Source organism: Falco rusticolus, chromosome 5, assembly GCF_015220075.1.
Source record: "Falco rusticolus isolate bFalRus1 chromosome 5, bFalRus1.pri, whole genome shotgun sequence".
NCBI lineage: Eukaryota > Metazoa > Chordata > Aves > Falconiformes > Falconidae > Falco > Falco rusticolus.
Window position 1 is genome coordinate 9,561,528 of NC_051191.1, and position 15,680 is coordinate 9,577,207.

At 37.6% G+C, this 15,680-nt stretch overlaps 1 protein-coding gene across 1 annotated transcript in view; it reads left to right on the plus strand.

Annotated features, from left to right (window-relative positions):
* CADPS2 (calcium dependent secretion activator 2) overlaps positions 1 to 15,680 on the plus strand; it is a 323,439-nt gene that overhangs the window by 264,466 nt on the left and 43,293 nt on the right. Inside the window, exons 19-21 of the mRNA XM_037389390.1 lie at positions 3,806 to 3,947; positions 12,510 to 12,665; positions 15,374 to 15,521. Coding sequence (XP_037245287.1) covers positions 3,806 to 3,947; positions 12,510 to 12,665; positions 15,374 to 15,521 — 446 coding nt within the window. The remainder of the gene's footprint in view (positions 1 to 3,805; positions 3,948 to 12,509; positions 12,666 to 15,373; positions 15,522 to 15,680) is intronic.

Here is a 15,680-nt window from a genome sequence, read left to right on the forward strand (position 1 = left end):
TTTATATTTTATTATAATATATTTTATTATTAAAACCCACATCGATACCTCTTATCAAACCTTACACTACTTGTTAATTGTAGTGGAAATCTTTTCATAGACCAGAGACTTACGATTTTTCCTCAGTCATATTAGGAGCTGCTTTGAAATCATAACCTACCTTCAGGTAAGAGCTACGTGTTTCAGTTACTGATACTGAGAGCTAACTCAAGCTGCATTACTGCTTACCAGAACATCCGATAACCTTTTTGACTGAGTAGGATTTTTAGGCACAAGAAAATTGTGCAATAAGCTGTTTGTGTCACTCTGTCTTGTAACGATTAAATAAATTTTCAGCTTGCTTCCACATAGTACACTCTAAAATTCTCTTTTAAAGTATGTCTTGTATGTAAAAATACACTGTTTGTATAAAAGATGAGACACTTGCAGTTTTCACCACAATTTAAGTAACTGATTAATAAATTCTCTGTGGAGGCAGAATGTAATATAAACAGGAAATGAATCAAAATATAAACTTTCTTTTTACAGGTTATTGGGTGATTTTCAACTGCTACAAATAGGATATGGAGCCCCAAGGAAATTTCCTCTTTGAAATTTATTGGGTTTATTTTGTATTTAAAAATATGCCAGAAAATCCAAGTGGTGCCTTCCCAAGAATCCTATGGAGAACAGGATAATTATAGACTGTCTGCCAAAGTGCTGATTTTATCAGTGGAAAAGAGACTCGTGTTAACCTGTGTTGTTCTTCCTTTCCTTTGATTCTGCAGAAGCTCTTGAGGACAGCATAACATGCTGACTCCAAGATAACTCCTAAGCTGTACCTGTATAAGTAAAAGCAAAACAAACCCCTCAGCTTATGTTGTACACAGGCACAGTAGATTCTTTTCCACTATTAGAGGAGAAGCCTTATTCCAGTGTTGCATTATGAGGCTATACTTTTCATCTCTGGTCTTTTCTTGTCATATATTTCAGCTACCCAATACGTAAAAACTGAATAACTTTCATCTTCAACTCAGTATTTCAAGAATTTTTCATCTGGGGATCTGTTTCTATTCCTGTAATCCATTTTCCATAAATACTACCTATGCAGTAGCTTGCCCTGGCATAGGCTTTCATTTTGTTGTTGTTTATGTGAATATGAGATGGCTCATATGAAGAGGGTGTAGGATGTCTGTACTGACAAGACAATGGAGAATTAAGCTACGTAGTCTTTGAAGACAGATTTGAAGTGTTTCCCATCTGCTTTGACTCTCAGGTGGTACCTTTTGGCAAGATCAGTTCTAATCAGAGGGTAGAGTGCCATGATCTGCTGATAATGCTCAGCTATATCACTTACCCCTGTGCTCTGAGTTCTTTCCCTGGCCTGCAGCAATCCTTGATGGAGATCTCCAGATGGGTAAAGCAGCGCTGCCATGTCCTCAGCCCTGAAAAAACAGAATGCTCACTGAGCTGCTGATCTGAGACAGCACCCTCGTGTGTGTGCCCACGTACAGAGGGAGCTCTGTGGAGGTGCAGCCATACTAAGACTCTTGGCATCATTTTGGAAAGTTTCACTTCCCTGCAAGGACTGGTGTCAGGATGTTCAGCTTTTTAAGTTGAACACCTTTTATTGCCTGTGTCTTCTTTAAATTTCATTCTGACTTTGGAATAACAACTGTTGCCATCCTGCCCATGAGGCTCTATTAGTGTAATTCCCAGAGCAGGGCTTGTAGCAGAGCATTTCAGCGGTGTGCTCAGAAAACAGTAAACTAGAGTCATGCCTTCAAGTAACTGAGTGCCTGACTGATGCCATCCCTGTACTGATTTACCATAAAACAGCAATATTGACTTAATTGACACAGTATTCTCATTATTTTTAAGCTCAAAGTTGCCTTGAAAAATCAGCCTAATAGGTACCTTGATACCAGCCACCTTTTGTTTCTCAAAGGCAAACTTCATCAGCTGTTTACTGTGAAACCTTTGTGTAATATCCAGATCCTTCTCAGTTGCTATTATTCTTGCTGATCACAGATGCTGCAGTTTTAAGATATATAAATACAGAAAAAAAAGCACCGTTTTGAGTGACTGATATACAAATAATTATGCCAGAACTAGCTAGTTAACAGATAATTCTAGGAGCAGTGTAAATAATGGAGCATGTTTGTAATGGACTCACAGGTGCTCCCAAGGGTGGATTCTCAAGTGTTTAATAAGAGATGAGCCTGTGCTGCTCGCTGCCTTTTTCTCAGTGGAAACCCTAGTAATGTCTGCATGCTGCCTAGCTGCCTGTTTTTATGAAACTTCACCTACCTGATATCTCTACCCCTGTGTGTAATGTGGTTGGAATTAGCTTAAAGTTTCAAAATTCTTAGCAAGAAAGAGGCAGGTGAATAAAACCAGAGAGCGCTGATCACATTGGTATTGCCTCCTTAGGTAAAAGTGACTGGTACATAATTTTCTATTGCTGTACAAGGACATTTTCAAGAAAATAGTTCTTGCTTTCAGATCACTGTATTCAAGAAAGAACAAAAAAGAAAGAACAAAAAAAAAGTGTTAGAGTGCAGACATTCAGCAACAAAAGCACTTCCTTGCAATACAAGCAGCAACAGGGAACTGAATCTGGATGACACATTTTCCCCATAGCCTCCATCTCTCAGGTTCAGTTTGTAGTGGACATCATTCAGGAATGGAAGGCAAAGGAGTTTCTGGAAGTTACAGAAATTATTTTTATATGTTTTATATGGAGTTGTATCAGTAGTGGAACAAGAGGGACTGTAATTTTGTGAGATGGTTTCCAGGGTTTTGAGCCAGACTTTTCTTCTGAGAAAGAGGAGGAAGCCTTCTCAAAATGCAGTTGTGGTACCCATTCAAATCAAATGAGGAGCCTGGATGCAGGAATAGGTGGGAGGAGAAACCCACAAGAGAACTGAAAACAATAGAATATGGGTGGGAGAAAAAGAGGGCTACCAAAATTAGGAAAATCTCTTTCTGTGGCTCGGCTTCCCTGTATGATTTCCAAGTATACATGGGAATATTCTTATAGGTCCTAATAGTAGCACTGGATTGATGGGTGAACAGAGCACATTCAAAACTTGGTGAGACAGGGCATTAGTGTGCTGAGTCAGGATTTGCTAAGAGGACACAGAGAGTACAGTAACAAACTAATTTTCAGATTTTAAGCATCTTCAGTTTGCATTGTGTATACAGTTTTTCATGCAGTAAATCCCATCTGTGAAGCAGGTAATTTTCTACTGCTTATAGCTACTCTACTTTTCTTGCATAATATGCTTCATGCTTGTAGCATGCTCACCAGTCAACTCCATTATTTTGAAAAGCAACAGAACACCTCTAGCTGTGTGACATGTTGTCAGTTTTCCTAAGCTCTTTAGGCAACGAGTTTTCCGGATTTCCTTTAAATAATTGTTAAACTAAAATTGCTGTAAAATTGGAGGTAATCATGACAGAAAAATTAGCAAACTTCCAGAAGGGGAGTATAGAGTTAGCTTCCTTGAAAATTTTGCAGGACAGTTAAGGGGGCAGAGGAAAGGCAAGCTTGGCTGCTGAGGCTGTTTCACATGAACACAGAGTGGCTGGGAGGTATTTTCATTCATGGGGCTCTTGATGAGGTCTGTGCACATGTCAGGATGGGAAAAAATAGGATTATGGTGGTGGTTATCTTTTGTGAACTGTATATCCTATACAGGGCAGATCTTGTTGTTATAATGCTTTTGTGCGCTAAAACATTCTAAAGGATACATTTTCCTATAGCAATATAAAGTAGGGAGAGACCTGACATTTTTTATTTGTGTTTTGTTTGTTTTTAAAGCATTTTTGTGCAATGGAAAGTTTCACAAGCACTTGCAAGAAATTTTTGTTCCCATGGTCATCCGCTACATCGATCTCATGGAATCATCAATTGCCCAGTCCATTCACAGAGGTCTTGAACAAGAGTCATGGCAACCTGTCAAGTAAGTGCTTTCTACAAGATCTGAACAAAGCACCTGCCTTTCTGTCTGATCAGGTGTTCTCCCCCGTTGTCCTCTAAATATTCTATTTTTTATTGTATTCCTACATTGTTTATTTCTTCACAGGAGCATCACCAACAGTCTTCCTAATGTAGCTCTTCCAAAAGTTCCAAGTTTGACTCTTAATCTTCCACAAATACCTAGCTTTACTACACCAACCTGGATGACTTCTTTGTATGACTCCACGTGTGTATTCTTCAATAACCTTCTGACTGTATGTCAGCTCTGCATGGCCTTGCTAGTGTTCTGTGCAGCTGTATTTGGATTGCATGGTGTTTATGATCTCTTAGTTGGAAATTACTGTTTCTTGGGATCGAGCCAAGCATGGACTTTTAATGAGTTGCGCTTTAAAATGTGGCAGTCTTAAACCTGGTAACTTACAAAATCAACTTGGCGAAGGTCTGTTATGATACAAATGGTATTTAATACCCTAAAAGACCTAATGACTCTTCTGAATTAATAAGGAGTGGGGAACTTTTAGATAATTAGTTTTAGACCATGGTTTTTTTAAAGTGAGGCAGCCCATCATATTTTTGCATGGGTTTGAACTCATTGTATATTGGTTCTGAAAATCATTGATTGCAAATATTGTCATTAGATTAAATATCCATGTTACACAAAAACAGTAAAAGGTTAATAAGTACCCAGAATAGAAGTACATCCATTTCTTTGTCTGTTTGAAAACATATGTATTTCTTTTTGGTTTTTCCCAACACTTCAGTGCTTTTATCTTAAAATAAAAATTAAAAAAATAGAGTAGACATGGCCTGACATGTGGGAATATACCCATAGTTACAGGCCAGGCTTCTGTGTGACAGCACATTCATATGCATTAGAGAAAGGCTCTAAGAGAACTTACTTTAGTTGTATTAGGAAAGGATGAATGTGAAAGACTTCAAAAACCCACACATTTAAGATGCAATTTGAGAATACAATTTTAAGCCAAGTGTCTTCTCAAGCTTTATGACAGAGTTAAAACTCCTAAGAAATACTGAGGTCCATTTACTGCAAGAGTTCATAGAATCATAGAATACCAGGTTGGAACAGACCTCAAGGATCATCTGGTCTGACCTTTCTTGGCAAAAACACGGTCTAGATAGGATGGCCCAGCACCCTGTCCAGCTGAATCTTGAAAGTGTCCAATGTTGGGGAATCCACCAGTTCCCTGGGAAGATTATTCCAATGGCTGGTTGTTCTTACTGTGAAAAAATTTCCTCCTGTGTCCAATTGGAATCTCCCCAGGAGTAACTTGTACCCATTACACCTTGTCTTTTCCATGCGACTCCTTGTAAAAAAGGGAGTTGATACTCGGTGCTCTGCCAGACTTCTGGCACTTCTCTGTTGAGTATTATGATTGTTACTCTGCTGCTAATTCCCCTAAAAATTGACAAAATTCTTCTTAATCCTTGGCTTTGGTACTTTCGTGTTTACTAGGATAATGCTAGGTTTCTTCTGGTGTGTTTATGCAAGTCGTTTCAGCTTTGAATACAAACTAATTGGTCTTCTGCTACCCCAGATTCCTTTCTATTATTCCCATGCTTTCAGGGATTACTTTTTTTAAAGAACAGCTTTCAGAGTTAATAGTTGTTACAAGCTTAGATGTGGTCTTCTTACAGTCTGTATTCTAGCAGCCCCATCCAGTAAAAATAAGTTGTACATATTAAAATTCATGTGGTTTGAGTATTGAAATTAGAATTAATATGTAATATATACAGATTTTGGTTGGAGGATTATAGTGGTAGATATTTTGTAAATGAAGGTTTTGGTGTAGCAATAATGTGCGAGTATAATGAAATTCAACCATCGGCTCATTGCCTTACACATCTTCTGGTATTAAGGTTCATGGTGTGTATAGCAAAGTATACACAGCATCCTAAACTAATCAGGGAGGTTTTCAGAGCATTCAGTGAACACTGAGGTTGACATGTGCTGTAAGCACTTCCCAGCAGTAGCTGTCGCTCTGCTGCTTCTCAAGAGAAGTGGGGAAAAGCGGTGTCCCCACTGCAGTGTGGCCTTTGTAAGGTCATCACCCCCTTTCAGCCATCCAGCACAGCATTTGAGAAGAGGTCTGCCAAGGCGCTGGCTCCATTGTAGGCGCCTCTTTGTGTTCTTTTTCCCTAAACATAGAGCTTTGAAGTTGTGTTTTATGAATTGTGTATAATTTAACATTCAAGATTGCAAGTAGTATTGTCACCTAATACTGTGGAATTCAGGTAGTATTTTGAGAATCAGCCTACCTACACCCTACTGAAGAGCCAAGTAACTTCTCAGAATGGCCATGTTTGGATCAAAAAATAAAAGCGAAGGCTCTGCAAGCCAGTTATTCCTCCTTCCAAGCTAATGAGTTTCCTCTTTCCTGCTGGTTACGGTGTTTCAGCACCTGGCAAAGGAAGTGGTTTACTTTCACCATTATATGAAAGAAAGGAAGAGAGTTTCATTTCCCTCACTTCTCCCATCCCATCCCCTTCAGGAAGAACAAAGCTTCCTCTTTCTAGTTAAATTCACCAATGGGTAGTAACCAGATACCTAGGCTCCAATACTTGTTAAGCAAAACCGAGCGTTTCCTGTCGGTTTTCCCTTTTGGTGTTATGAACATCCACCTTAAATGGAGTAGAATGGCATATTGTACTGTACATAGACTCAGCAGAAGCACCTAAGGAGCTTCTGCTCAGGAGCGCAGGTCCTCCCTTGTCAGTCATCACAGGTGGCTCTTTCTTTCCACTGACTCCCTCAGGTCTTTCTCTCCCAGTCCAGTGTCCTCCCTCCTCCTGGCCACACAGCTGATGCTTTGGCAAGTAGATGACTACGTATGTCACTAAGTTGCACTGGACTTCTTTCTCTTTGAAAGTGATGATTTTGCCCAATTAATCGTTATCAATTTGAATTACACGAGGAAGAGTCTACAGGCAAAAAGGATGAGAAAAAGTAGTCTGTGTGCCAACCGAGTTATAGTTAAATGTTTAGCAAGAATGACAAGTCCTGTGTCTATTTTGCCTATAATAGGAAGAGATTCCATGTGCTCCAAACTTTGCTGATGTTTATGTTCATGCTGTTACGTTCATGTTTAAGTCCATTCATATTCAACAGAGCTGTTATGTGCCTAGCTAAGAACTTTTGCTGAAAAGAGGTGAAAATATATTCGTAGGTAGGCATTTCTTTGTGTGCTTTGTTGATGAAAATAGATTTTCCCCTCTTTGACTTAAAAGTTGCTGTGATCCATGTGAACATTACTAGAGAAGATTGTTTATATTTTTTAATTAACTGCTGCTTTTTTTATTTCCTTGATCACATATTTTGGAGCAGTACATATATGCTGCTTATAACAGCACTTAGGAAGATCATTACTACATTTTCAGTTGTTTTGGCTTAACCTTTTATTATTGGGCATTGGAAAGGGAGATATGAAGAGGGGAAAGTGTTATTAGTAGTCTGTTTTTCTTGATTGGTCTCAGGAGAGGGCAACTCAGAGGACACCTTGGCTAGACATGCAGAGCACTGTGGATTACTGTTCCATTTGGTTGAAGATGGCATCCCTGAAGAGCAAAAAAGTTTGAATATTCTGTAAAAGCTTCTAATCAGCCAGAATGAGGGGGTTTCTTCCTTATTTATTCATTAATTCAAATGTACCACTTTAAACTGCGGTTTTGTTCCATTTCATATTTTAAATGTGATTTCTCTACCTCTTCTGGACCTGGTTTTTAAGTTAATTTTGTGGGTAATTTTAATTGATTATGATTTAATTTATACATTATTATTTTCAGTGCAGAAATGACAGAGATTCACTGACCAAAAATATTGTAGATACAGGTTGTCTGTTGTTATCTGGTACCAGTCTAGAACATCAGAGTCAGCAAAACTGAAGGCTGGGGGAACATGCAATACGATACATGCTTGCCGGAGAATGGTCCTGTCCTGTCTTCCAACCAGAACAGGCAACATCAAAAGAAATGTGTCGAGTATGTTCTTCCTGCTATAGCTCAGCTATAATGAGTGGCAAGAGGGATCAGCTGGAGCAGTCACAGTGCTCTGATTACGATATGAAGGGATCTGGTCTGAATGTGCCTGAGCTCTTGTGCTGGACCCCTCTGTATGTTTGTGCATGCCGAATAAGCCAGGAGGCCACGTTTCAGCACTGTTTCGGGGGTTGCATCTGTAGTGCCACATACATTCCTGTCATAGTGCTTGCCTGCAGTAAAGTGGTAGGAGGCCATGCTTTGTGTTTTTAAGGATGGATATTTAAAAGTATAGCCATAGGACTGATGAAATAATGAAATTTATCTGACCTGCTTTCTGTGGAATAAGAAGGTTTGAATCTAGCTGGTTCCTATTGAGCGTTCTGCAAGATGAATGTATATTGTGGGCCAAATTTATTTTCTTCCAAAAATGCCAACACGCAAGAAGAAAGAAGACTCAAGAAACATGGTTTTGTTGCTTGATCCTCAGGTTGCCTCACTCTTGAACTAAGTAAGGTAACCGTGAGGTAACTCCATCCCCAGTGTCTTTGAAGGACCATATACTAGCTGTTACTTGTCAGAATTCTGCTCCGTCCTTTCCCCTTATCTGCTAGTGGAAAAGAGAGAGATGGGGCTAAGAGAGAGATGGGGCTAGGCGCCACTGAGTGTGTAATTATTGAAAATCCTTTTCTGTTGAAGAAATTCTCAGTTGACTTTCTGAGCCTTGAATATACATCTTGAGGCAACATAAAGAAAGCAGAGCTAGAGTTCACAAGATGGGGGCTCACAAAGGACATAGATCAGGTGCCCCGCTTTGTAAACAGTCCTCACAAAACACTAGTGTGTAGTAAGTCAGTATTAACCTTAAAAAAAAAAGATAATTGCAATAATTTCTAATATTGCCCTCATTGCACTTGGTAAATTCTACAAGAATGGAAGCCAACTGCTTTTGAATCTTGTGATTGATTGAGAAACATCCTTAGATACTTAATATTTCTCCTATATTTTCATATCCCAAGCCACCCTATGGAGTTTCACATCTAGGCAAGAAATTATATATTTTACATCTACTCTGGAGTCATGTGTGTGCTTATCTTGCAGCCAATGTGTTTTAGTGGACTGTTTGACTAATTGATTCTGTTTAGGTAGCTGGCGATCCTAGTGGGAAGCTGCCTCTCAGCTGCTGGTGAATAAGTGAATTGCTTAGGAGGCTATATCCAGTTCTTAAGTTTAATATTCTGCAGGGTCTTGGGGAAGCATTATGTCTTAGACATTTGCTGTGTTCAGTATGATGCAAGACATAAAGACGTAAGATAATTTAGGTTAAAATGGACCTCTGGAGATACCTGGTCCAGTCTGCTAGTCAAAATGTGACTAAATACAAAGTTAAATTGACATTAAAAAAAAAATAGGATGTGCTTAATATTTGCCTGTTTTAATCACTGGAAACCTTCTCTTACTGCTGTGTCCTCATTAAAAAGAGTAGACAACTAGATAATACCTTTTGCACAAAGAACTAGGGCTGAAAGCTTAAATTTTGACGAGCAAAACAGTGATGTTTGTGCTTTATTTTAAAAATATAGACAACTGCATTGAATATAGTTTTTAAAGAAAGTACCAGATCAGTTTCCTGGTAGAGCAATATTATTCCATTGATTAGAATGAGGTAGCTTTATATGTGCAAATGAAAGCTTTTTGATAGCCAAGAATGTGTCCTGTCTCCCCACCAAAAAAAATGGTTCTGGAATTATGGATGTAGATTCAAATGCTTTGGTGGTTTGATTCGATTGCAGGAATTCCTCCTGTTGCCAGGAGGTGGTAAAAACTGAGTTTGGTTCTTCATGTTACACTTTATGGAGTATTAAACCCTGCAGTGACAGAATCAGCTCCTAGTAGCAAAAGCAAATCCATAGGATTTGCCAGTAAATGGTATTGAGGTATGTACTGATGATTAATACTATTTCTAATGCTTTTACTGAATAAGGGCCAGAGAAATCCTAAAAGGCAAATAAAACCAGTATGTGCTACAAGTAGCAGTAAGAAGGTGATTGAAATCAGTTTTCTGCAGCATTTAACAAACAAATCAGACATTTGTATCCGGATGTGTGAACTAGGAACAAATAGTTACTGTTGTAACACTTTATTTTCCTTCCCCATCTTATTAGTATAATGTTAGTCCAATTCAAATGCCATTGGACAATGCTGAATAAAAAAATTGAAGAATGGGAGCTCAAAATGATATGAAAAGAGAATGAATGAATTAGTGTTTCTCACGGAACAAATTAGCGTTTCATGAACCTGTGTCTATTATTACATTTATTATAATTGTGGAACTTTATTTGGTAGTCTAATGAAACCAAATTAAGTGGCTACCAGGGAGTGAACGTGCATAAGAATACATTGATGTTATTGAGAGCACATTAGTCCTCCTGAATCCTAAAGAATTTCATTTGGAATTCCATTAGGTGAAAAAGAAAAAACTATGGAAGAATAAAAAATTGTTAAATTGTATGATCTTAGGATGAAAAATGGTAGTTCTGTTTCTTGAGAAAGTATAGTTTGTTTTCTACAAAATATGTGTTATCAACTGTAATACATATACTGAGATTGTCCCTATTTCTGTCCCTACATAATTTGTCTTCTTTTACCGGAGTCATCTCAAAAATGGACTTAGTCTTTTTTGGATCAAATAATGAGTATAACATAGCATCTACAACTTCACTCACTGCCAGTGTACACAGCATATGTAATGAAATCTTCAATACTTGCTTATCATATAACTTAAGAAACAGTCTAACAGGATTTTAAACTTCCTGAGAAATTGTTATGGTTTGTTATTTCTATTTCTTAATTAAACTTAGCAGTGTATGGAAGAGCTCCCTAGTCAGGTCCAACCTTAGCAGGTAACATCCCTGTGCAAGTTGTAACCTTAGGAAGTCCCATGGGCCTTTTTCCCATTTCTGTTGTTTTCTTTCAGGAGCACAATACAATGCAAAATTAACAGTTACCGTTAAAAATAAGTGGGGGAAATACGCATGATATCAAAAAAAGCCTGTGTAAAGCTGTGGAATATCCTGCTATGCACAGTGAAGATATCAAGACTTGTGCTATTTAAAACCAAAGCCAATGTCAGGGTCGGTCGCTTGGAGCCAGCCTTTTCCTTAGGCAGGTGACCATGCTCCCAGCTTGTCACCCACTGCCGAGCCCTTGCTGGCTGCCTCCTTTGCCTGGCTCAGCAGCCCATTTCATCTCCGAGGCAGCACTGCAGAAGATAGCGATGGCTCTGAAGTCATGGTAGCATTAAGGCAGCGGGGCAGGGGGCAGTTGGGCAGTTGGGTGGGTCTGGAAGGTGGTGGGATGCTGTGAGAACGAAGCAGTGCTCCTGCTGCATCCATGCTGCCGCTTCAGAGCCCTGAACATGAGCTGTGCTTTGCTTCACTTCACCACCCGCTGCTTCGGCTAAGCTGGCGTGAACCAGTGGTGGTGCTGCTGTCCAAGAGCTGCATTAGGTGGTCAGATATTGGAGGTCCTTTCTATCTTTTTTGCTTCTTTTTTAATCTGACCCTGCTCTGTCCTGAGCATGCTCAGCACTCACTGACTCCTTCCATGAGAGCTGGGGTCACTTAACACTTTGATAATTATGTTCTTTTGTCATGAGGCAGAAGACTAATTCTATCTGAATTGGGACTGCCAGGCTGTTCTGGTTGATTGTGTCACTAACATCCTGGAATGCCATGCTGCCTAGTATAACTGTCCTTAACCAATAACCCAGGCATTGCAATACAACGCATCATGAAAATGTAATTAATCTGCGATGACAGTGGAAGTGTAACTGTAGTTACTGCTAGGATTAGCCTTAAATTGTTGTATCATCACAAGCAAACATCTTTAAATTTAGAAATTGGTTCAGAGTGGAGGAATTACATTAAAATTATGTGTGCAATCTGAGATGACATAGAGCCATATTAATCCCCTGGTTTTTTTCGTGCACAAATTTATTTAAATAGTTTCTATTTCTTTTTTCCACTGGGATCTGATGTTACTCCCTCAGAATTAAGGAGCATTTATAAAGGGACTATTTGTCTGGGTGTTTCTTTTACAGTATTTCTACTAGCATCTTAATTTCTTTGGTAGGCTTATCTACCAGAGTTATGAAGGCTAGAAAACATAGGTGAAAAGTCATCACTGTTTTGAAAAGATCCTTACTGATTACTAATTCCTGTAGCCTTTATTTTTCCTGTCTTGATCTGAAATTTTAGCTACTTCATTTTCCATGTTCCCCAACATCCCATCTACCTCTGTAGCCTGTCATATTTCTCAGCAAACAGATGAGAAAACTTTACTTTTTTCACCCTAATGAGAATTATTTTAAATTTCCCATGACCATTTTCACATTCTTGGACTAAGAGCAACTGTGCAATGAGATACAGTGAAGTGAACGAGGAAGATGGTATGATAACAAAACCTTAAATAATTCTGTGGCAACTGGGATAGACATCCATACATTTATCTTCTGCTTCTTGGGGACTTTGTTTTCTTTTGTTTCTTATAGCAATGGCTCAGCTACATCAGAAGATCTTTTCTGGAAACTGGATGCTCTGCAGATGTTTGTTTTTGATCTTCACTGGCCAGAACCAGAATTTGCCCACCATTTAGAACAGAGACTTAAACTCATGGCCACTGACATGATAGAAGCCTGCGTTAAAAGGTACAGTTGAAATGATCAATTAAAAATTGGGAGAGATTTGAAAATTAATATAGGAACAGCCATACTGGTTCGCAGAGGTACTTCTGTACCAGAATCCTGTCATAGAATTCAGGGCAATTGTAAGGAGATCATGACTGGTGTGTATTTCCCAGCATCTGGCAGTCAGCAATTTGGAAACATCTAGTAAACACCAAGCAGAATTTCTACACATGTTGTGAATAGACCATTGGAAGTGAATAAACCAAATCTCTTTTCTATGCCATATCTGTGGCAAATATTAACAAATCTCAGAATTCTGCTAGAAGAAGTCCTTTTCCTTTTTATACATTTCCCTTCACTACTATATTATTCCTTACGTTCAGTTAATAACACTACTTGTCATCAGAGTACTGTCTCTAAGAAATATATTACAAACTAAAGAGTATACAGCATTTCTGCATTTACATGATAAACAAGAAAAGGCTATCTGTAAGTCATCTAACTGAAACTAGATTTTATATTGCCAAGCTTCTGGAAATTGTAGAAAACAATGCTGCTGTTCTTTTCTTGAGCTGTATCTTATAATTATAGTTTAAATTAAGTATAGGTGATCTAAGAAGGTCTCTGCCATAGCTTTCAGTACATATCATTGAGTTTAGAAGAAGTATCTGTATACTAGAAAATGGCAGGGATCTCCTATGAGGTGGTTCAGAAGCCATGATCCCACATACAGAGAAAGCTTAGTCTGGACACATAAAAATCCTATATATAGATTTTTATCTATATATAAAAAATATATAGAAGAATGGGGAAAAAATAAAGGTTGTAGGCAATTTAATAGTGTCAATCATAAAATATACAAAATTGATAAGGAAGGCTAAAGAAACAGAGAATCTTTAACATCCAATAAGGTTAAATCTGATGACACGGTATTTTATTATTTTCTGTTAAGTAGGAACAATGAGAACCTCAGGCTTAGTATATGAACCTGTTGCTAGAGCTACAGTGATGAAATCATGGTAAAAAAGTAGAAGCATTTCACAAACAATTCTATTTGATTTTGGAAGGCTGATGATACAGTGAATGGAATAAAAGTTTTAAGTTCTGTAACAAAGGAAGATATGAGAATATTTACTAGAATTGAAATCATGTATCTGTTCTAAAGAATTTGGCAGAGGAGCTCGGTCAACTACAAATATCTTAACAAACTTAGAAAAATGGTGACATCTCAAAGGACTGGAAGACTATCAGCATAATCTCAATCTGAAAAAAATGTAAAAGGAGTAGCACTGAGATGCAGTAATATATTGATTATATTGATCTTGAGCCTGAAAAAAATGAAAAATTCTTTACACTAGGACTTTTATCAACAGGACTAAAATACAAAGATGTATATAATTAGTACTAGTTAAAATAATTTATTGAAAAATTAATCTTTTCAAATTCATCTTATGTCTTTTTAAAAGATTATTACAGATTAATGTGGGAAAGGCAATTGTGTCAATACAAATACTTGCATTTCTCCTAGGCAATAAATCTAATGCCATGTGTTGTCATTATCTAAAAAATTTGCACCATACAGATTTGGCTGTGTGGATTTTAATGGCATAAACGAAATAGGCTAAAAATGGCTCATTGCCAGGATCACAACCAGAAGCTGAGAACAGAATTATTAACACAGAGTCATTAAAAAAGAATTCCTTATGGATCGGGTTTTGGTCTGTGATACCAATCCTGACATCTTTGCTGCTTTCTTTTGCAGCGAATAAGATGCTGGTGGCAATAAATGAAGGTTTAATTAATATTACAGAATCATCCTAGTGTCAACACATAAAATGTATTAATATTTTAGAGTGAATACATAATATACTGGCATGAATACACTAGGTATGTTTAGTGTGGTCAAAGATACCATGTGTCAGGTAACAAAACAAGTAAATTGTATCCATAGAACGGATTGTATTAGACAATAGAAACTTGGAAAAGAATGATGGAACTGTTCTATTATAACTGTTATTCTGATACTAATATGATCTATAAGACTTTCCAATAGGATGCTTCTGTTCCCATCTTCTTAAAATATTGTGTCAGCTTCTGTTATCCATATTTAAAAATAAGGGTGAAAATAAAAAATTACTTTTATATTTACGTCTTCTGAACTATTATAATTTATTTCAGTGACATTGCTCCTTATTTACACTGGTGTGAGAAAAAAATTAGGGGTTTTGTATTATGTATCTCCTGATACATCTTACTTTTTAATGTAAATATTAATACTTGCTTAATGATAGACTCCTTGTCTTTAATAAAATTCTCTTTTCTGTTAAATCCAGAAGAGGATTTTTTTATTTATATTTCTAGAAACAATTATTTGATGTGATGAACTGTATTTTAACATAGAAGAGCTGAAAATTATGAGGTATTTTCATTGTTTTAAATTGTTCTTAGTCATCATACAAGGAAGCATATTGTTAGCTACTAGGCAAGAGAATAATGCTTTTATTATTCAACTGAATTAGCTGGAGCAGTGCAGAACCTTGAGATTACCACCAGTGCAATTGTTTATGGAATGAGCGGATATTCTGCACTTAAAGAATTGTATTTGTAAGATGTTCTCGCATGCATGTACATTGTTAAGCCAACATGTTTAATAAGGTTTATACATTTTTACACTGGTTGTTCAGAATTATCAGAGAAATTCATATTATGAATTGTGTTTTAATAAACAGAACAAGAATTGCATTTGAACTCAAGCTGCAAAAGACAAACAAATCAACGGACTTGCGTATCCCTTCATCTCTGTGCACAATGTTTAATGTCTTAGTTGATGCCAAAAAACAGACAGCTAAACTCTGCATACTGGATGGGGGGCAAGAGGTAAGTGAAATGCTGTATGTTTAATTCCTATGATCAGTTAATCTGAATCATCTCACACTGCAGACAGTAGATTAATTTCAAACTAGCTGAAATGTGTCACATAGTGTTTGTACAGGGGTATGTAGACTGCTCCTCAGAAGCATCATGCAAGGCACAGTC